The 21,899-nt window shown below is 40.4% G+C and overlaps 2 protein-coding genes across 4 annotated transcripts; both read right to left on the bottom strand.

Annotated features, from left to right (window-relative positions):
* Window positions 1–2,182: 2,182 nt before the first annotated feature.
* On the bottom strand, window positions 2,183–11,753 carry arf3a (ADP-ribosylation factor 3a). Of its 3 annotated transcripts, XM_066670514.1 has the most exons (6): window positions 11,733–11,752; window positions 11,557–11,642; window positions 8,183–8,348; window positions 7,713–7,823; window positions 6,444–6,568; window positions 2,183–6,022 (listed from the first exon to the last, which is right to left on the bottom strand). In XM_066670514.1, the coding sequence occupies exons 3-6, from the start codon at window positions 8,328–8,330 to the stop codon at window positions 5,861–5,863; spliced, it is 546 nt and encodes a 181-aa protein (XP_066526611.1). In that variant the 5' UTR covers window positions 8,331–8,348; window positions 11,557–11,642; window positions 11,733–11,752; the 3' UTR covers window positions 2,183–5,860. The 3 variants fall into 3 exon arrangements, with proteins under 3 accessions (XP_066526611.1, XP_066526612.1, XP_066526610.1); XM_066670515.1 differs by lacking the exon at window positions 11,557–11,642 and having other exon boundaries at window positions 11,733–11,753; XM_066670513.1 differs by lacking the exon at window positions 11,733–11,752 and having other exon boundaries at window positions 11,557–11,726.
* Window positions 11,754–15,129: 3,376 nt separating this feature from the next.
* Window positions 15,130–21,272, bottom strand: wnt10b (wingless-type MMTV integration site family, member 10b). Its single transcript, XM_066670512.1, has 4 exons — window positions 21,149–21,272; window positions 18,184–18,446; window positions 17,529–17,980; window positions 15,130–16,412 (listed from the first exon to the last, which is right to left on the bottom strand). Exons 1-4 carry the CDS (start codon window positions 21,220–21,222, stop codon window positions 15,933–15,935), a joined length of 1,269 nt encoding a protein of 422 aa, XP_066526609.1. The 5' UTR covers window positions 21,223–21,272; the 3' UTR covers window positions 15,130–15,932.
* Between the last annotated feature and the right edge of the window lie 627 nt (window positions 21,273–21,899).

The raw sequence follows: 21,899 nt of genomic DNA, 5'->3' as shown, positions 1-21,899 counted from the left end.
CAAAAGTATGTAAGTATTTCAAATGTAGGTATTACTCGTTTATTCATTAGACAGGTCATTAAAAAAGTAGAATATCTGGCATTATAATTATGATATATAATAGAATATGATATAAAATATGATATATAATAAATACAATATTTGTATCATGGTTAATTTCTCTTATGATTAAACCTGTCCTCAAATTATGTAGAATATTTATGTTTTCAAGGTTGTATGCCTCAATGGCTGTATGTCAACGTATGTCCAGCAGAGGGAGGTATTTGCAAAACATTGCCGACTGGCACAGACAGTCGGTTCAGGGCAGACAGACATCTGCAAAACAACATCAAGTTTTGCTTTTGTAGAGTCCAGTGACGTTACAAAACGAGGCCTTAGGTCTGTTAATTAAAGCTCACCTAGTGATTTTAAATATTGTCTCGTTTATTTCTCATTGCGCTGTGATAAAGCAGAATTAGAAATGTAACGTGATCAGTGACTCTTTTTAATTGTTGTCTACCAGTCTTTAAATGAAGCATAACCATTATTTATGTAGCTCCTTTTTACAGAGTTTTAAGTTTTCATATTTTAGTTTATATTTGCCCCATGTGTCTTTAAATGATCAGTATGTAGTATGTTTACCTTAAAATTACAGCTTCAAAATCATTGTGATGCTCCACTCACCTGTAATATTGAGAATAGCACCTCTGTTGTCGCTACTGCAGGTTCAGCACTGCAGAATCTGAAAAATGTAACTTTTGAAGCAGGAAAGGACTCTCCACACCTCGCTTCTCCTTTTTAAAGATACTTTATTGAAAATTGTGGTCACATTATATTATCACATTAATTTACAGTTTTACAAAATATACATCCACCTCCCTTTCCCATCCCTTTTGAACTGTAGGGAGGAGGGCGGCACGGTGGCGCAGCAGGTAGTGTCGCAGTCCAGGAGGTTGTGGGTTCAATTCCCGCTCCGGGTGACTGTCTGTGAGGAGTGTGGTGTGTTCTCCCCTTGTCTGCATGGGTGCTCCGGTATCCTCACACATTGGTGGATTGACTGTCTGTGTTGCCCTGTGAAAGACTGGCGCCCCCTCCAGGGTGTATTCCTGCCTTGCACCCAATGATTCCAGGTAGGCTCTGGATCCACCCTGAATTGGATAAGATGGATGGAATGGTAGGGGGAGCCTAAGAGCAAAACAATCAAAATTGTACCTAGTGTTCCTTTAAAGTACACTGTTAGTTATTGAACACAATTGTACCATATTCTATGTATATTAACTGTACATTGTAAGTTGTGGTCTTTCATATACACAATTTACTTTCCAGAATGTATTTTATTTTACACAGTTCTATAATGAAATCTTACACATATCCACCTCTCATTCTGGAGAGGAGAATGTAACGTACCTTTAGGAAACACAACTGGAATTTAAAAACACTGCTGTACCTTTAAAGGTATATTTATACTTTTTGTAACTTTAGGAACAATAATTTACATGTATCATATCTTTTCTCCCCCCTGTGATTGTAGGATTAAACTTGCATTTGTCCTACAGTTGCCTCTTACTCGTCTGAAAGCGATGCATGCTTCTATTTCAAATACATTCATATACATTTGTATCTTTAAAAGCTTAATTTTTAAGATATTCCTCAATTACAAGTATAACTGACAGTGACGGCACTTCTTTTACAGTGGAATGTGTATGGCAGTACCATTAGAGCAACCTGCTGCACACTGCCCTCTTGCCCTTTTAATGACCTGCATCATCTAAAGCTCCTCTCCTGCCTTGAGGTGAGTTGTATGGTATCATACATAATTACATTATATACTAATAGACAGTACCACAACACTGAAAACTGTATGTGCCTTATCAACAGATTTAGATAAATGTAATAATAAATAAATATAATTTTGTCACTTTGTCTTCTCATTTTTCAGATTAGCTTAGTTTTGAAATGTATGATTTAAAAAAACATTGATAGTTGTTCAAAAATCAAACAAAAACAGCAGTTGGAAGCAATCCTCATCTCTCTAAAGGTAGTTGTAGAGGAGGAAAATATTCTGAATGCATAGTATGTTGTTTTAAAGCGTTCTTCTTTCTCCATTCATGAGCTTTTAACACAATGAAAAGAACAGCGTTCTTATTTAAATAGTGTTAAATGAAACAATATTTTATTATGTTGTGTATAATGAAAAGGTTGGTATCATACATTTGTCCATTTTTCAGCCTGAAATTCTCTCTGGCTTGGTGTCAGCGCCGGTGGCCAATGTCCAGTAATGGGGGTGGGCTGGCTGGGCTTCAGCAGTTCGAGCTCCCATCAAGGATTGATGAATTGATTGCGGAGTTGCTGCCAGTATGTCTGTGCCCTGGGCGAGGGCGCCCCGGTTACGAGAGGGAATCCCAGCAATGGCACCCGCTGTGGTGCCGCAATTGTGCAGGTCCTGCAGGGGGCCGGCAGCCCCAGGAGCAGCCCTGACCCACATACTGCTGTCACACCCCTGGAGACACACACTGCTAGGGCAGGCAATGAGGTGAATGTGTGTGTGTGTGTGTTTGTTAGAGTGTGTGTGGGTGGGATAAGCCAGGGAAAAGTGGGGTTGAGGTGGTGGGCACCTTGTTGAGAGGATTTTCACAGTTCCCACTGCAAGATTTTTCATAGTTAGTGATTAACGTGGGCCGTGTGCAGTTAGAAATGTTTAAAGGGCCCACATCCTAAATTATGCTTGCAGTAATTTATGAGATAAATATATATATATATATATATATATATATATATATATATATATATATATATATGCATCCTTTTCTTATTGACTGCCATAAGCCTTAGTCGTGCCTCATCCAAAAAAAAATGCTGCCCAAACTGAGACAACTTCACTGTGAATAAGCAGGGCTACTGAGTAATGCTGAGTAAGCTGTGAATATATATTAATGCTTTCTTGTGACATGTAAAATAAGCTGTTTTTCTAACATTATTTTCATACATGGACTGAATAGACTGGAATGTGCATTTTAAAACATGTTTAAATATATTTTGCTTCAGATGTACATTTAATTCCATTAAATAAATGGAACAATTTAACATTAGTTGCTAAAAGAGCCCAGGTATAGCTAACATCTTCTGTCTCCATAGCACTCTGCTTCAAGAAAAGATTTATATGATTCTGTGGTATCATGTAATGTTACCAGTGTAAAGACACATGTTCTATAATTATGTACCAAACCACAAAAAGGCTAAAATATATGGTGTAAGAGCCCTATATCCCACAGTACTTAAAATGAATTCTGAAAATAACCAAATAAATAAGCAACCCAGTATGGAAGGGAGTGCAACACTGAAACGTCTTCCACAGAATCACACTAGTGCTTCTTTATTTAAGTCATAGAGAATTTATTTGGGCAGATTTGCTCAATAAACTACTGCATGTAGTCATACAGGCAGATATACTGTGGAAATGGAAGCCAAGCATCTACATGTTAGTAAGTGATTCTTAGTGAGTTTGGGCAGTTTGAAATTATGGTTTAGCTTCGGTTCATGTATGGTGTTGCACCAACTCTAAAATCAGATTCAACACATGTAGCAGTTCACACTGAGCAACAGTCCGTGACGGTACAGCGAATATGGATTACACAGAGTCACGTATAACATACAGTATCCTTTGTAAGTTATCAACAGTTACCTTGCTTTTACTCTCAATGGAAAAATAGGACTATTATCATCTCATATCAAAACAATATATGTCTGAAATATACTATAGTTAGATGATCTTTGTATACAGGTCAGTGAAGAACCAACGTAACAGAAACGCAAGAACCAATAGTAAGAGAAAAATGGTTGTTTACAAGCACTGTCACAGCACAGGCATTTGATGGATATTTAAAGCTTCAATGCAAAGCCTAACAAATGCTGACAGTATGTTGAATAAAATACAGAATATATGCCTTTGCTGCAAGAAAGATTACAATTGCTATAATGACAATGCAAAAGCCTTTTTAAATGTTACCCTTCATACTCATTCACAAGCAAAAACACACCGTTTTGATATGAATACAATCTGAAGCATTAATAGTACGGTTGCACAATATATTCTTGTTAGTCAATGGAAAATGCACCAATATGGAAATTGAGGACAGATGCTGACATCTGATATCTTCATGTACATATCTGCTAGTCCCTATACTGATGCGGATACATAAACATTTATGAATAATGAAATTGGGACAACATCTGAATAGCATTACAGTGAAATGCAATACTTATTTCTGTAGGGATTCAGCACAAACAATGCAGATGTTGCGTTATAGCACCTTACTAACACACACTGTTGGTTTAGAGTAGAAGGAATCTGATATTTAGCAGTAAATCTTACACTGGTTTGAAATACCCTCAAGTCCAATTGGGTCAATATATATTTTTACATATTTTACCTAAGCAAATGAGTGCAGAAATGATTTTGATCCTGATCATAAATAACCAGCTGCAAGATTTATTCTGTGTTTTGTGATCATCATCATATCCATTGTAGTCCAATAATGTCTTAATGTCTTAGTTATAAACTTAAAGGTCTATCTTTAACCAGGGCACATTGTTAAACTGGTTTTATTACACTGCAAGACACAGTCATTGATCTAAAAACAAAACAATTGTATTCTGTGCATATTGTGCAGCCCTAGAATCAATCTCTGCTACTTAAACAATACTTTAAGAACCACAAATGTCTGAAACACCTACATCAGACACAGTCCTACAGAGAACTACTCCTGCCCTGCTACTAAGGCCTACGAACGGCATCTAACACACACATGCAACAAATACAGCAAGACGTCAGAGCATGCTACCACGACAGACAGGCATCATGCAAGAGCAGCAGTTTCCTTTCACTGAGGTGTAAAAATGCAGCTGTCTTGTCATAGAATTGTTAGAACACCAGACATGTTCTTCAGGTAGTGCACAACTTCACAAAAAGCACTTCAGGTAGGGCACTACCACATATAATGTGCAACCACCATAACAGTGCGCATACTATTGTTCTGTCAAGGCAACGTGTACGTGCAAAGAAAAGAGAACAGTAATATCATATCATATGCTTATAGAGGATTTACTGAGGCCTGCTCAAGGACCTGGGCTATCTGTACAAGCAGCCAAAGTACAACAACCACTCTCTACAATATTCACCACTGACTTGAATGCTAATGCAACACAGTGTATCACTGTAAAACCTCCACAGCATTACTCTAGCAAACAAACATAAAAAAACACATTGGAACACGTTTGAGTCTAGCATTCCTCTCCAGAGCATGCCTTTCCAACAATCAGGACACATTCTCTGGAATCGATCAAGAACATTTCACTTCAATTTATTTCCCACAGTTCAGACCTTTTGGAAACAAGGTCTAAGCCACAAGGAACAAGTTTTTAAGCCTCTGGGGCAGTGTGTTGTGATAGTTTAAATGACCCGCATTTAACACTAATGACTTGTATGCCACAGTAATAATAAAGGTCAGGGTGTTTTGGTAATCCCCTTATACTGTTTTACACATTTACATGGTGAAGTTAAGCAGCTCGGATATTGGTAACCGGATCTCTACAATTCACACAAGAAAGCACCTTTCTTTTAACTAGCAAACGTGAAAGTCATTGGGATTTGCTACCTATCTTTTTTGTGACAACCGTCATAGCAGATTCATCAAAATAGGAGGAGAGTTTAAAGTGACATTTTTACAAAGTGAGAAAGCACTGAGTGGAGTATAGGCTGCCCAGTAAAACTCTGAGCTGGCCCTGTATATCCACTCTCGTCTTGTAAACAGAATAAAAGAAACTCCAACCCTCTGGCTCTCCCTGATGAGCTGCAGCTCAGACTCCTTTTCTCCAGTCAGCTTCACTTCTTGTTTTTGAGCTGGTTGGCCAGCCAATCCAGCCCCTCATACAAGCCATCTCCGCTGGTTGCGCAGGTAGCCTGGATGTACCAGTTGCGATGACGGAGCGAGTGTAGGCCTAGTTTGTCTGTGATCTCTGCTGCGTTCATGGCGTTTGGCAGGTCCTTTATGATTAGACAAAGAGTAAAATGTAATACAGACATGGGGCACATATTATTAGTAAAAAACGAAGCTGGAAAACGATAATAATAATCTAAAAACAGCTGAGCTTCTGGTAACAATCATCTGTGATGAACATACGAAAAGCATTGTGCCTTTGTTGTACGGCGTTGATGGCCCAAAAAAACCCAAAAACAGGATGTAAAAGAACCGGAAACCAAGCGATCTTTTGTCTTACTTTCTTGTATTAAACACAAATGTGTTATTGTTTAAACTTGTAAAATCTGGGTTGCTAATATAACTTCTGTGCTTGTTCAAATGAGCTAAGAGTGAGAAAAAATTAACAGCTTTTCACAGCTTGTATTTGTTATGCTACAAAGGGTTAACAAGTTCAGCACAGTCTGTGCCTCTGACAGAGTTTCTTGCCTGTTTGTTTGCGAAGACCAGCAAAACAGCATCTCTCAGTTCATCTTCAGCTAACATCCTCATCAGCTCCTCTCTGGCCTCATTCACTCGTTCACGATCATTGCTGTCCACCACAAATATAAGACCTGGCCCAAAACGGCAAAATAAGGGACAGATATCCAGTAAATTTACCAAAAGTAAGTCATTTAGGAGAATTTAAATAGCAAGACATTCAGTGACAAAGCAATAACCACAGTAACCACAGCCGACTGATAGGAAAAAAATGAAGCCATAAAATAAATCATGTGTTTATATAACTGATTAGAGGTTTCCTTATCAGAAAAACTATTTAACCGTAACCTTGATTTGTGGTTCATGTAGAAATTATGTGCTTCCCCGAAGCTAATACTTAATGAATTTTGGTTTTACTGCAACAGTGCCTTCGTCATTACAGTATAGTCATAAAAGATCAGTCATAACATTATGACCACCTCCTTGTTTCTATACTCACTGTCCATTCTTTCAGCTCCACTCACCATACAGTAGAACTTTGTATTTCTACAATTACAGACTTGAGTCCACCTGTTGTATATATGTATATATTGTTTGCCCCTTTCACTCTGTTTGTCAATGGTCAGGACCGCCATAGGCCCCCCACAGAGCTAGTATGATTTGTTGCAGTGACACTGATGTGTTTGTGGTGTGTAAGTGTGCTGGAACTCTATCAGACACAGTAGCATTGCTGGAGCCCTCAGTGTCACTGCTGGACTGAGAGCAGTCTTCCGAACAAAAATATCCAGTCGATAGCGTCCAGTGATGAAGGACTACAGGACGACCAACACAAACTGTGCAGCAACAGATGAGCTACTATCTCTGACTTTACATCTACAAGGTAGACCAACGAGGTAGGAGTGTCTCACAGAGTGGACAGTGTGTGGACACTGTGTACTCCAGCAGCATTGCTGTATCTGATCCACTCGTACCAGCAAAACACACATTAACCCATCACCACCACATCGGTGTCAATGCAGCAATGACAATGATCCACCACCCAAATCAAACTTGCTCTGTTGGGGTCTTGTGGGGATTCTAACCATTAAAAAACAGTGTAAAAGGGGTAAAATAAAGTATACAGAGAAATAAATGGAAAATAGTCTGTACTTATAAAACTACCTAGGGCTTCTGTATGGTCAGTGGAACTCAGAGAATGGACAGGAGTGGAGAAACAAGGAAGCGGTCATAATGTTATGGTTGACCGGTGTATGACTACTCAGTGAACCACTAACTTACCCTGTGTGTTCTGAAAGTAGTGTCGCCATAAAGGTCTGATCTTGTCCTGACCACCCACATCCCACACTGTGAAACTGATGTTCTTGTACTCAACGGTCTCCACATTGAAACCTATGAGGGGGCAACAAAAGACAACAAATAAGAAATATTATATTTTTTTTCTATAAAGTAGTAGGTGTGAGTGAGTTTGCAGAACAATGAATTTGTTAAATCAACAGCGCACATTTTTTAAGATTATTATTTATTAACCAGTAAATCTAGGTACTGAATGATAACCTCAAATAATACAGACTCCACGAGGAGAGATTTGGTAAAAGTTAAATCAACACATTCACACACAGAATTAAACACTCACTGGAATACGGTTATTTGGTTTTATTCTAATGCTGCTCAAACTCAATAATATACTCAAATTTAATATTTTCATTAACATTACATATTTCTATTAATGTATAAATGAGAAATGGTACCAATAGTGGGAATTGTTGTCACTATTTCTCCGAGCTTCAGTTTATACAGGATTGTGGTCTTCCCTGCTGCATCCAGGCCAACCATCAAAATCCGCATCTCCTTTTTTCCTATAAGACTCTTTAGGAGGTTCCCGAAAATGTTCCCCATGGTAGCAGCAGATTTTTCCTACAAGAAGAGAAAACTGCATTGTATTGAAAATGTTATGGTTATTTGGATAATAATATTTGGTTGTTATTTTTTTGGTGTATGCGTGTGTGTGTGTAATAATGCTAATGGTAGATTATACTCTCCAAACACTTAATGCATCACTGAAATTCTAGTGTATCATTTGAGCACAGGATCGCATTTGATAATCATGATACATTTTTGCTGAATGATTCTTTAAGCTGGAGCTTTGAATAAAAGGCCTTACACTGCTGTGGACCTTCACACAACAATGCCCTGAGGAAGACATTATGTTGACCACAATGGTTCTGATAATCAGCAAATCACGAAACTATGCAAACTGCTCAACAATCCTTGCAAATTACATTGTTTGTTGTTTCCTGTTCAGAAAAGATTCCAAACCTAGACATAACTGAAATATGAAAAATCTGTTTACTGCACTTATTATCCACATTTTGGAATTGCAGCCATTGCACAACTGAAACACAAAATGCAAAATAATTTGCTGGAAGTTTTATCCTATGGACAGAATGAATACGTTTTAAATTTACGATTGTTGCTGCTGTTAGCTCTTATTTGTCCTTCTTAGTTAAGAGAGATTTAATGACAGTGAAGAGGAGTTATCCAATATCAGCCTATTTAGTAAGCAACATTAACACCCCACTGCCCACATACTGCATTTAGACAAACTAATAAAGCACACTTCCTACTCCAAAGCTGACGTGATGCAACTGATAGAAACAGAGGGAAACCTGCTGGCAGAGAGGCTGTTTTGTGACAGATGTATACAACTAAAAGATGGTTTATACCAGAACAAATATGAGAACCCTTTACACCAGAAAACAATGATTATTTTTTACATGGGACAGTGGTATAAATTCTATTATTTCTAGAGTATTTAAATCTCTTTAAAAATCAAATTTATCTACGATAATAATCTACGTGATTCTAGTGGCCTAGTCCCAGTTTGTAATATGTACATGAAGAACACTGACAGTTTCTAGTGGCCCCCAGTTTCCATATTGGGGCATCGCTGTAAATTAGATGTTCAGCAAACTTACATCCCTCAGTAGAGTGTAGTCAAACAGATTGTGACATGAGAGGACTTCACATAAATCCGATGATAGTAGAGGGTTGGAAAAATAAAATAACAGTCATAAAGCATGATCACAATTAATTTTGATTCTCAGCCTTTTCAAGCAGCACTACTGATTACCATAGCAACAGAGTAGCTAGAACACAGCAGTGAGCTCATGTGTCATGATTTAATGCGCCATTATTGCTGCTTCATCTTAACCTTTCCAATAAGAAATGACCAATGTAAACCACATATGACTCAAAGAAGTGTCATCATGATGACACTGAGTGAAAACGCATAAGACCACATGTAGAGACACTTTGTAATTCCTTAAAAACTCAAAAAACTCTGTCTGCATTGTCATTCATTAGCCTGCACTGAATTATGTGCTGACAAAATGGAATTGCTGTGGTGTTACCTTAAATTGTAGCTTGCTAGGTTAACATGATGTACACTAGATGAGAGTAGATGAAAAATGCAGATGTTGAAAGATAATACAGCAGCTGTTTATACACTGTATGTGGAAAATAAAATAGTGAAATAGTTGATTTGAAGTGCTTGAGAAATCTGGGTTGATGAAAAGTACTGCTCTGAAATACATTTTAGTATTGCTTCATAAACCAAATAATTTGACTTGAATAATACCAATCCTAGTGCCCGCACGAATACATATATTTCTAGAGTGTATTAGTAGAGATGTTCAGAAGCCTGCTCTTAAAATTACAGGCTAAAGGAACCAAAAAAGAAGGCAGAAGGATCAAAGAATTATATCAAAGTGAAGTCAATATAAAAGGGATGTCTACGATTGTGGGGAAACGCAATTCTCTCTGGGTTGTTTACGATCAGGATCCCATGTCTTTAAGGTGGAATGGTGTGTTTGAGAAGAAAAATGACAGTTGTTTGTATGTGGCTGAATTTGAACTGTCTGTAAGTCTTTATTCACTGTTTGAATTACCACAGAAACTCTTTGGGAACTTGAGCTGTTTAGTTTTGTAGCACAGCAAAAACAAGTCAACATTACCCACCTATGGAGCAAGAATTGAGCAATATCCTCATCTCAGTTTGTGCTTTTGAATGTTTGGAGTTCTCTCTGTTGTCTAAAAAATCGACAGATGCCTTTTCTCTCCCATAGGAAGAGAGAGAAAAAAGCCTAGCATACCGGACCAAGACTGTTTGTTTTTTTACTCATTTACAGACACTGACCCATTTGACCAGTTTCCAGCACCTAAACACCTAACTACCAGAGGTTGTGTATTCTGAATACTGAGATGTGCTCTAGTGCTTAAGTCAGAGCAACCTCCTGCGGCTAAACAGGCACACCACAACAACAAAGGGGTGTAGTTTAATTTAGTTTAATTAGTTTGTAGTTTGTGTAGTGCTAAAGTGACTCCTTTTTAATCATGTGCTTCATATTTTACAGATATCTGCTAGTTAGAAAACACCTATTGCACCTTTAAACATGGCATGCAGTTGAAGTTGTAGCTGAAATTGGTGCTTTTTGTCAATCTGATTTTCTGTTCTATTTCAATAGTGCCAGGATATATATGTGAACTCTAGCTCTAGAAAAATTGTCACTGTGGTGACGCCCTTAAGGGTTTATATTCAGTATCTTTAATTAGGGAACATGATTGTAGTTTATTCTATTATATTTGTATATTTTAAATTGTGTTGATGTTGTTATGTTATTTTATTTTAGACATTTCTGTAATGAAATCTTACAAATATTCACCTGTCTTTCTGGAGTATGTCATTTACCTTTAGGGAACACAATTGGACTTCACCACTACTGTTGTACCTCTGCCATACCCTTTTTTCTGAGTGTACATAGTGCACAAAAAGCAATATTTGCACAACGCCTAATGAATACTGATGACAACGTTTAGCTACCTAATGCACATTGTACAGAAATAACATACATCATGAGTGGTCTGTACACTGAGCTCCAGAACTGTACCCATGTGTACTGCACACTATTGTAAAACATATTTCACACTTTAATGTAACCGTGATTCGTTGTATATATGTGTGAACCTTGCACACTGCTCATATTTTATATTGTCCCCATGTTGTATTGTATTCTCGACGAGGAATCGCACACTGAATCTCTATCAATCTGAAAAATATTCTCACCTTTTTACGACGGGTTCTCTCTCTTGTGCCCTGACTACTCGTAGATCCCTTTCTTCTCTCTCTCGCCAGCTACATTTATCCGCACTCTACCAGGTATGTTATGTCATGAAAATTAAGAATATTTCATTAATGTCGGTTTCCTTGTCATTTTTCACCTTTACTGCATCTCTACTCACCTCACACAGCGCCAACGGACAAGTCACCCCTCAAGTCTCGCGATAATACCAGTGTGGAGCGAAAGGCGGCATTATATTCTCGCGATATTTTCCCCCTTCCATGTACTACTGTCAGTGCTGTGTTTGGATCCGTGGCGTTAGATGTTCAAAGTAATATGCAGGGCACGTTTGTGCACTGCACACATAATGGGTAAGATAACGACGCTCTATGTGTTATATGGAAGTTTAAAACCACACAAATGCACAATTTCACCTGGTATACATTAAGGTTTAATTTTAAGTTGGAGAAATCTGCATGAGTTTCCCACATAAAAAAAGGATTCGTCACTTCAACCTAAAAACATTTCTTCTTGTGGTTACAAGCAAATTAACTGGTTTTATGTGAATCAAATAAACACATTGACTGAACCTGTGTTGACTGAAAAGTGCATGCAGTGCAGAGTTTCAGACCAAGCCAAAATGATTAATAATTCAGCCAAGACTCCGCTCAATAAATAAATAACTTGCCAGACGCTGCCAAATGACTAAATTTGGCAGGCTGAATTGTGCTCAGTTACGAGCAGCTAGAGCAAAGGAGACAAAGAACCTCTATAATTACTATATAATAAATGGTTTGTCATTTCAGCAAAGTGGCAACCTTTAAATGATATTATGTTGTAATGAGCACAGACCTGGTTGTTTTGTTCAAAGCACTAAGTTGAATAAAACCAGTTCAATTGCTTGTTACTAAATGAACTCATTTTTAAATTATGTTAGTATTTTACATCGTAGATCTAAGCTGGAATTAAACATCATTGTTGTGATGTAAATAATGCACTTGTGAATATTCCCAAGCACCCAAAACATGTGGTTATAATTCCAAACAAGGTTCTATTTTTCTAAATGACATATCAATATATTAATTCACCTTACAATGCCCTAAACCCCATTTACATATCGTCATTCCATAGAAGATCCAGAGTGTTACAAAATGACACACTTGGAGTGCATAGACATTCTCATTTCATGCATTGTGCCTGGTTTACGTCATTTTTCTGAAATTTGTTTTCCTGCTGTAACCCAGTATCTTAACAGTGGCGTTTTAGTCAGTAAGAATCATCAATGCTTGCACAAACATTGCTCTGGTGTCTTTTTCTATGTCGCTCTGCATGCCCCCACCGTCTGTCAGTGGCTTCGTGATGGATGTGTTTATCAATTTGGTGGTTTTCGAAGAGTAGAGCGAGAGGGACCGGAGCAGATGCTTGCAGCTGCACACCAGATTATGGGGTGGAGTGGTGAGTGGGGGAGCGCCCCGGGATTTTGTGTGCTGGGAGTTTGTGTGTGTGTGTGTGGGGGTGGTGGGGGGTTCTGGTGTTGGTGGGGTGTTCATACAGTGGTGGTAGGAGAAGGAGGGTGGGGGTGGGAGTTATAATTTAAAGGAACCTTTCCTCTGAAGTGTTTGCCAAAGTGCACCCCGGCAAACACAATCACAAGTCGGCTTGGTTAGGCTTGCAGAACTAATGAGGGCTTGCACGTCGAGGCAAGGGCTTTGATGTTCTGGGTAGCTGGCTTCTTGTTTTTTCTTTTCCTCTGCCTTTTTCTCTCTTTCTCCTTGTCCCACATCAAAAATGGAAAGGGTAGGCTGGACACAGAGCCCAGAAGCAGATGTTTGCCGCTGTTATGCCCTTGTCCCTACCTCTTTTGATGTATCATTTTGAGTCATTCACGCAAATGTGCGCACAGGTCTATCAGCCAAACTGAAAGGCTGTCTGTTGGTCTACTGGCCTATCTTTCTGGCTAATTCTCTGTGCATCTGTCCATACTTCTGGCCATTGTTGTGCCCCAGAGGTGACAGAGCAGAACAATGTTCATATCCAGCATTAGATCAGTGCACTCTGTCTCCCCCCTCGAACTTCAATTTCTACAGTGTCTGGTTGTCATTATTCTCCATGCTGTCAGTATGTTGCGTTGGACGTGTAAGTGGCTGCCTTGCACTGACAGGAGAAATAGAGCTCCAAAGCTATTCCGTCCCTCTCTGTCTCACACATGGGAAGAAACAGCGACAGGAAATTCCCTTTTGCAGCAGCTCCAGGGTGAAATGATAAAGGAATGAAGAAATGCAAACCAGAGATCCAGCCCTTTATCATTCCACACCACTCTCCTTCTTTCCGTTACTGTTACACTAAATACCTCGCAAGTTGTTGTGACTTTGGAACAATCCAGTCTGACCGGCCTAACCCACAGTGGCGTATGTTCACATTCTAAGCCCATTTTATCTAATTATTTCAAAGTAACAGATTGTTTATTAACATATTTACAGATCTTTAATCTTGGACTCTGCGTTGCGTAGTAAAGGACAACATGTAATCTATAAAATCCGCATTAAAAAAAAATTAAGCCTTTGTAATTAAGCTAGGATTCCTTTGTAAATATATAATCAGATCACAGGCACTTTGATGTCACTATTTTAAAAGATGAATTTCACTGATATCACCATTTATGCATAATTTCATCATTGGGATGTAAACAAAGCCATTCAGGGTGATTTGAAATAGTGGATTAGAGAGACGTTTACAGACTTGGCTTTTGTAACCACTTCATTTTGTATAATTTTCTGTGAGGTGGCTTTTTATGGGATGTCTGGTGAACATTTATGCTCTAGATTGGAGCATTGAACCTGGACTGAATGATGCTGTTTAAATCTTAATCATCTAAATTACTGATGGTGCTTGTGAGGGGAAAAAAAGGATGACCATATTAGGGCTGTATCTTCTCATTAAACATTATGTAAATATTCAGTTGATTGAGAAACCAAAGAACCCCGCTGGATAGATACAGACAGTTTAGATTACACTTTTACTGACATTTTTAGTCATGGAATTTATAATCAGTACCGGATTCTATTTCTCAAGTAATCTACCCAACACTGTCAGCATTAGCTGTGTCTGTGTCGAGTTAACACACAGCAGTTAAGTCTCTTTCAGTGGCAGATTCAGAGACAAGGACAAACTGTCCTCGGCAGCACACGGTGTTGTCTCAAACAGCCTATCATCTTTATACAGCTGATCCCACTGGGGCTGGTATCATACCTCTCTTTACTTCTTTCCCCTTGTGTAAAAGTTAGTCTGGGAGGAAACTCATTTTCTGCTGCCCGTTTCAAACCAATTTCCACTGGATACTTTCATTCATCCCCCAGTTTATCCTTCACCTCTGCTCTCCAGACTCTTTGTTCTCAAGCCATTGTAAATATACTAACCTCGCTTCTAGAAAGAAGTATTTAGATAGGCCCTTCACAAAATTGTAACATGGGACGTTTCTCCAAAGGAGAATTCATATAACATTATATATTTTTTTTCACTAAAAATCATTTATACAATTAAAAGTGAATAAAACACACATATGTCTCTTCGTCACTGTAAATAGATTATCATTACTGCAGTTGACTCCGTGTCTTTTTTCATGGCAGGTTTCTGGTGTTGTGTCTCGGGTACAGTACATCAGTTTCCAGGTGAGACAACATGGGACTGTTTCTAATCAGATTGGTGAAAGAACCAACGGGAGGCACAGGCATCTTCACTGTGGTACCCATCTGTACAGGTTAGAAAATGCAGCACAGTCTGTTCACATTCACAAATGTACTGGTTCATATCAAATCCAGCCAATGGGCAAAGGCACATCCTATGTCCTGTGTTTCAGTTCTCTGCAAAATGGCTCCAATTATGGCACTGGTTTTGACATCTAAAAACAATGAGAAAAACTCGCAAAAGATTTTGCCACGGCGAGCCAAGTTCATTAAGCGTACATTTTCAAACGTACACAAAAAAACTGTATGTGGTGGCAGAGCCTTTGCTTTTTTTCCGGCAGTAATACGTTCCTGCTGTTGTGTCTTGTTGTTGTGAAGAACACAGATGGCGTTCGGGGCATTTTCATGGCTGAAGAGTCCAAACAGGGGGAAACAAAGACAAATGACATGAGTCACTCCTCTCCTCAATCTTTGACTTGGCATTGGGAGAATAACAACAGCCACACAAAAGCAAATGGATCCCAGATGAGGGGGGCTGAGTAGAAGTGGCTAAGCCCATGCTGCAGGAGAGTAAGACTGGGAGCCTAACACTTATGCACACTTGGCGTGAAAGGGCAAGTCTAACGTCTTATGCCACTCCGCTTATGCCCTGGTGAGTTTTTGACTCACTTTGTAGGGCCAGAGAAGCTTGTGGTCAGTCACTTGCAGACATTGACCCACTCTGTGACCCGGCACTCATCACAGAGGACGTAACAGCACCAGTGGAAACGGCAGTTGCAGCGTTCACTGCGCGTTTGTTTCAGGACGTTGTGTCCCCGGCCGCAGCACAGCGAGCCACAGCTGTCCATGCCCGGGCTGCTCTTGTTACAGGTGCGGCCCTGTGTTCCTGGCGAGTCCACAGACGGCTCGCGCTCGCAGAAATCTGGCGACTTCTCAAAGTACACCAGAGCCCCCGAGAGGCCACGGCGCTGTGAACCCACTGTCCCAGATCCCACTCTCGGGTTAAACACGCCGCTGTTCTTGTTCTGGGAGTTGATGAAGACTGCAGACAGGAACTTCTGCCGTAGCAGGGAGCCCACCAGCCGGAATTCAGGGGACACATACCAGCATGTTTTGAACTGGCAGCTGCCAGAGGTGCCGTGGCACTTGCACTTTCTCTTCATGTTTTCAGTCACTGTCTGTTGAACCAAATAGAGATGTGTATGTCAGTATACAGGAAGTGTGTTCTTGTATCTGGAAATGTATTCAACTGTCTCAAATCAACCACAACCTTATACTTACCTGTTTAAAAAAAACTAATAATTCAACTACCTTGGTTCAATGAAGTTAAAGGATACTGTGTACCTAAGGAACACAAGGTAGTATTTTACCTTAAAATTAGAGTTTCAAAATCATTGTGAATCTCCACTAACAGAGACGTCTGGCACTGTGGAAGCAAAAAATCAATTGGATTAAAGTAAAACTGACTCCTACCCCCCCACTGTTTCAGCGTCTCTGATTCCGGAAGTAAAAATCCCATTCATTTTCTCCATAGACATTTAGAAAAATACTGATCCCTTTGCAAAACCCAAAGAGTTTTCAAGCAACTAATTCAGATTTGTGGAACTCCTAAAGCATCGTAGATAATGTATTTCCTTATGATGAAAGAGGAAACAAAAATCAGAGAGATACATGGTTTAACTAGAGCATATATCATCATTTAACTATCTGCTATCTTATGATAAGTCCACAATGGCTGGATAAAATATAATGGGACAGGTCAAAACCCTTATAGTGATTATGAATGGGTATTTTACTTCTGGAACCAGACTGTTCAGCTCTGTTCTCGAATGTGGTCCGACTCCACCCACTGGATTTCTGGTTCTGCAGTGAGGAGCACTTACACTGACCTGTAGTAGGGAGAACAGAGTCTCTTGAGTCTCTGTCATTGCTAATCCAGGCTCAGCATTTCTGAAACTGCACTATGTAACTTTTAGAGGAGGGTAGGAAACCGTCCTATTGATTTGAAGACAATGTTGTAAATGGAAAATGGCTTCTTTCTTCCAATTGGACAAGATGTCGTGGCTGACTTCATATGTCTTGGTAGAAACTAAGCTAGACTAAGGTGCCAGCTTGGTAGCAGCCTTGAATGAGCTTTTATAGAAGTGTGCCAAGAATGTTATCATGTTACACTAAAAGTGTATACCAAATTATAGCCGAAACTATGTAATCTGTATAGAGTTACACTAAACCTGTTGTTGCCAGATTAGAAAGTTGCTTGACGAGCCTTAGCTGTGTATTGTTTATGACCGTACCTGCCTACCCACTCGGTTGTTGTGCATCTTCATGCGAGCGTGTATGTCCCTTGATGAGCCTCTGGAGTCCAGCCAGTCTCTGGAGAAGCGGACACCGAAGCGTGCATCATGGCTGCATCCGCCCCATTCCCACGTGTCCTGGAAGGGGGAGACCTCATCGGGCAGTGGTTTTAGGATCGTGGAGGGATGGGCGCTCCGCAGGTACGCAGGCAGGCCGCTGTGATTGGGACTAAACTCAGGTGTGCGCCCTACCGCTCCTGCCAAGCTTACGCCACTTTTCTGAAGCGTCTGCAGCTGCAGTTGCGTGAGCTTCAGCCGGATTTTGTCATCATCCAGTCTACGCTTTGCCTCGCAGCCGCAGCCACGAAGCTTGCCCAGACTGCAGGCAGAGGCCACTGAGTGAGCCACACCTGCAGCCAGCAGAGCCAGGGAGAAGGCACTTTCTCTGAAACCTGTGGTCAAGAGGGTCAGTAGGTTAGAGACTTACTTGCTGCTTTCTCTGTTACTTGACAGTTACCAAAAAATAAAAACCTGGAGTAATTTTTTAAAAGCATTTTTAGCTTGTTTTCAACATTTGTTTGTGTTCGATTAGTCTTCGGTAATAGTCAGACAATGTTCAATATTATTTGAACTGCTTTTGTGTGTTCTCACTCACCCCTGTTGAGTATAGTGCTCTGGTGGGGCACTTTGCCGTGGTTCTCCAGTGTGGAGCAGTTCCAGCGCTGATCTCTGAGCTGGTGCTGGCATTCATGAATGGCGACCTGAATGCCCTGCAGGGCCGAAGCTGTGACATCAGGACTGCGCACACACAGCCGCATCTGCCTCTTACTCAGGCCCGCCAATCGTAAACACACAGCATTAGGGGTCAGCACGGGTTCTCCTGCCACCTTCAGACCCAAGATGTCATTACACAGCACCCTGCCAGAGAAAGCATGAAATGAATTACTCACCAGACCTCGGTACTGACCCGAAGGCTTCATAGGATAACGATCATCGTTAAATGGTGGAGCAGACATGACATTAAACACTCTCTTCCAGTCTCTTCCAGTTAAAATGATCTAAAATGAAGCTTTTGGGAAACTGTGACTGGTCTTGCAACGTGGCCTTATTCACAGAGGGATAGCAATCGATGTCCTATAAATGACCTCTTAATCAGTAAAACCTGCATTAAGAAATCAGGCATTCCACACAGTGCTGAAAGAAAAAGTCATCATTTAATTTTCAGTGAAAATAACTAGAGTGTCCGTGTGGGTTTCCTGCATGTGCTCCACTTTTCTCCCACGGTCCAAAAACACACGTTGGTAGGTGGATTGGCGACTCAAAAGTGTCTGTAGGTGTGAGTGAATGTGTGAGTGTATGTTGCCCTGTGAAGGACTGCCGCCCCCTTCAGGGTGTATTCCCGCCTTGTGCCCAATGATTCCAGGTAGGCTCTGGACCCACCGTGACCCTGAATTGTAAAAGCGGTTACAGATAATGAATGAATGATTTGCATTAAAATTAATGTAGCATTGTCTCTGACTTTCTGCACTTTCTGACTTTGAGTTACATTTTTAAGGAACAATTTGTCATTTAAGTAAATGATCTGGTACACGTTATTTACATGGGCTTGTTCATTACTGTATGACTGGGGTTGCATTTCAAATCTTATAAAACTGTGCACTATGCGAAATCTATTTCCGTTAGTTGTTGTCATACTCTGTGGGACTATAGACGTGCACTGGAGGTTTTTATTGGACTTTCCAAAATACTGAAATAACAGTCTCTACAAAGGGTGCTATAAAGGGTAGGGCATAGTTTCAGAGTATTTATTGCTGATGAGAATGGTCTTATACTGATCAAATCATACCATATCAGTTCTCTCCAGGTGGACCTAAATTCCTGTAGAGACCCAGAGGCACTGTTGGAAAACTGGTAGCATTTTGTTTGATCCGGCTCATTTGGAGGGGGAAAAAGGTTCTAGTATGTGCTTAAGGCAGGCGTCCACTATAGTTTGATGTCATCTGTGATGTAATATCATCTCCTTAAGTGACTGAAAATAGCTCCTACTCTCAGTTCAAGCTGTGGAGAAGATGACGACCTTCTGCAGATGGCAAGGGAAAGACAGTCATTTAGAAATGCTGCGCATTGGTGGTGAACTGCAGGAGGCAGTTGCTTGATGTTTATTTACAGAAGAACATTAGTGTGACCAGGTAGTGGTGATAGATAATTAGTCCTGGTTGATAAACACCACTCCAACTCATTCTAAATGTATCAGATGGCTGTGTTACTCAAGTAATCCAGTGCTGGCAGGTGGTATATACCCATTTAGCGTAGACTTGCCATAGAGTGTGGTATTTTATTCAGTGTTTTGAATACTTATTTCTATATTAGACTGTTATTCATGGCATGATGCTCTACATGGACTTTGCACTTTTGCTTAGTGGACAAAATTGGAAACATCCAAAAGCAATTATTAATGACCTTTAACTTCTCTTTTGTTGCCTCTCGCTCTAATCCCCCAGAGTGAAGACCGCAATACAATGGATGGATGGCAGCTTTTCCAAAGCCCTGCTTTCTGTCTTTCCTTTGGCACGTTTATTAAAGGGGCCGCGTCGAGGAGAACTGAACTTTCCTCACTTCTATTGGAACTAAACTAATTTGATGTAGTATGTAAACAGTGTTTTAAAAACGTGTCCTTCGCTTGCCAGTCCATGCAGTCCATATACAGAGAAACAAAGCTGCGAAAACAGCCTGTTTTCTGTCTTTTATTGATGTCACAAAAACAAACCTTTACATATAGGTCTGTCACGTCAGACTACAGCTGTTTACCCCCTCCATTCGCGCTGAGGGTATTAGGGGTGTTTCAGGAGTGGCTATTTTTAGGATGAAGCTGTATACAAGGTCAATCAGAAAAAAGGTCATTTTCATATACGACATATGGATGATAATGATGATAGTTAAACTTACATCCCTTTTCTTGGGGAGGAATATAGACCACCATAAAAGCACACTAACCAAAACAGGCTGTGGAAAATAGACATTTAAATGTGAATAATTGCTTGCAGAATTATGACAGATTTGGTTGCATTAAGCGAGTGTACTAGAACGAATGATAAATTGCAAACACACACAGTCTAGGCCCTTTAAGCAAAGCAGAAAATCAAATACAATGCATGGCAGTCGGTTCTGCACATTAGAGCGCCCATAAAAAAAAGTTAGTGTATATAGACAGTAGAGGACACAGAGGACATTCTTAAGCTCGCAGTGTGTTCCTGGCACATGCATAACTGGTTTTGATTAGTGCTTTTGTGTGTGTGTGTGTGTGTGTGTGTGTGAGAGAGAGAGAGAGAGAGAGAGAGAGAGAGAGAGAGCCTGTGTGTGTGATGGGAAATAAGCTGTGCTTAGCAAAGACAATGCCCAAAATGCATAGCTGTGAGCAATACAAGAAAAATGAGTTTTTGGTGCAAAGAGCACATGCAGGATGTTGCTGACCCCAGGCCTGTGTCATTAATACAAAGATTAAATATACTCTCTCTCTCTCTCTCTCTCTCTCTCTCTCTCTCTCACACACACACACACACTGCATATATAATTAAGCAGCTCTGTTCCTCAGAATGTGAAGGATGCACAGCCGCACTCACGTGAACGCAGGTGACAGAAGCGCTGCGGCCAGAATCAGGACTCGAGCCGGACGACGTTGGCGCGGCGTTTCCATTCCGACCACCGTTCTTCTCGACGGGACATTAAAACAAAGTTGCGTTGGTGGGTTTTGCGCGCGGAATGAGCACAGAGCGAGCGCGCGGAGCTCCCAGTGAGGAGGCGAGAGAGGAGAAGAGGAGCGCGCTGAGGAGGAGGAGGAGGAAGAAGAAGAAGAGGAGGAGGAGGAAGAAGAGAAGGAGGGCCAAATGCAAGCAGGGCGCCCGTTTTCAAATTATTACAATCAACTGTAGAAGATGCACGTTTCGTTAAAGAGCACTTCATCTGAAACCAACGTTCCTCTCGCTGAAAAGTGAACATTTGTAGCGCGTGAACGCTGCCAACCGTTCAGAACACACCAAGCCCTCCCCGGTCCGTGTAGAGCCGAGATGCAAAGGTCTGGACACCACTGGCCAATATGGTTCGTGTTTTCTAATAGGCCTCAGAGGTCTGGGCTATTAATACATTCTCATTCACATTCTAGGCACCCCAAATATTTAGCCGTTGATTCAACGTTGAAATAACGTAATGATTGCCGTCTAATCAACGTTCTCTTAAGGTTGAAAATGAATGTTGAAAAGACGTCCAAACACAGACATTGAAAAGACGACTATTAGACGTATTTTGGACGTCCATTGACGTTATTAATTGGTCCCGAAATAAATTACTTGTATAAAACGCGTTTTGGACGTCCAC

This window comes from Hoplias malabaricus, chromosome 5 (assembly GCF_029633855.1).
Source record: "Hoplias malabaricus isolate fHopMal1 chromosome 5, fHopMal1.hap1, whole genome shotgun sequence".
Lineage (NCBI taxonomy): Eukaryota > Metazoa > Chordata > Actinopteri > Characiformes > Erythrinidae > Hoplias > Hoplias malabaricus.
The sequence above is the reverse complement of the archived record's forward strand: the minus strand, read 5'-3'. Positions and strand labels throughout refer to the sequence as shown.

Bases quoted from the DNA above. Each gene is read 5' to 3' on its own strand.
- arf3a (XM_066670515.1), bottom strand. From the start codon at position 8,330: ATGGGGAACATTTTCGGGAACCTCCTAAAGAGTCTTATAGGAAAAAAG. The intron at 7,824-8,182 runs GTACCATTTCTC...GCCCCCTCATAG, and splicing joins GACAACAATTCCCACTATTG to GTTTCAATGTGGAGACCGTT. The intron at 6,023-6,443 runs GCAAGAAACTCT...CTAATCATAAAG, and splicing joins TGGTCTTCGCAAACAAACAG to GACCTGCCAAACGCCATGAA.
- wnt10b (XM_066670512.1), bottom strand. From the start codon at position 21,222: ATGGAAACGCCGCGCCAACGTCGTCCGGCTCGAGTCCTGATTCTGGCC. The intron at 18,447-21,148 runs GTGAGTGCGGCT...TTTCTCTGGCAG, and splicing joins CTTCTGTCACCTGCGTTCAC to GGTGCTGTGTAATGACATCT. The intron at 17,981-18,183 runs GTGAGTGAGAAC...TCTTGACCACAG, and splicing joins GAGCACTATACTCAACAGGG to GTTTCAGAGAAAGTGCCTTC.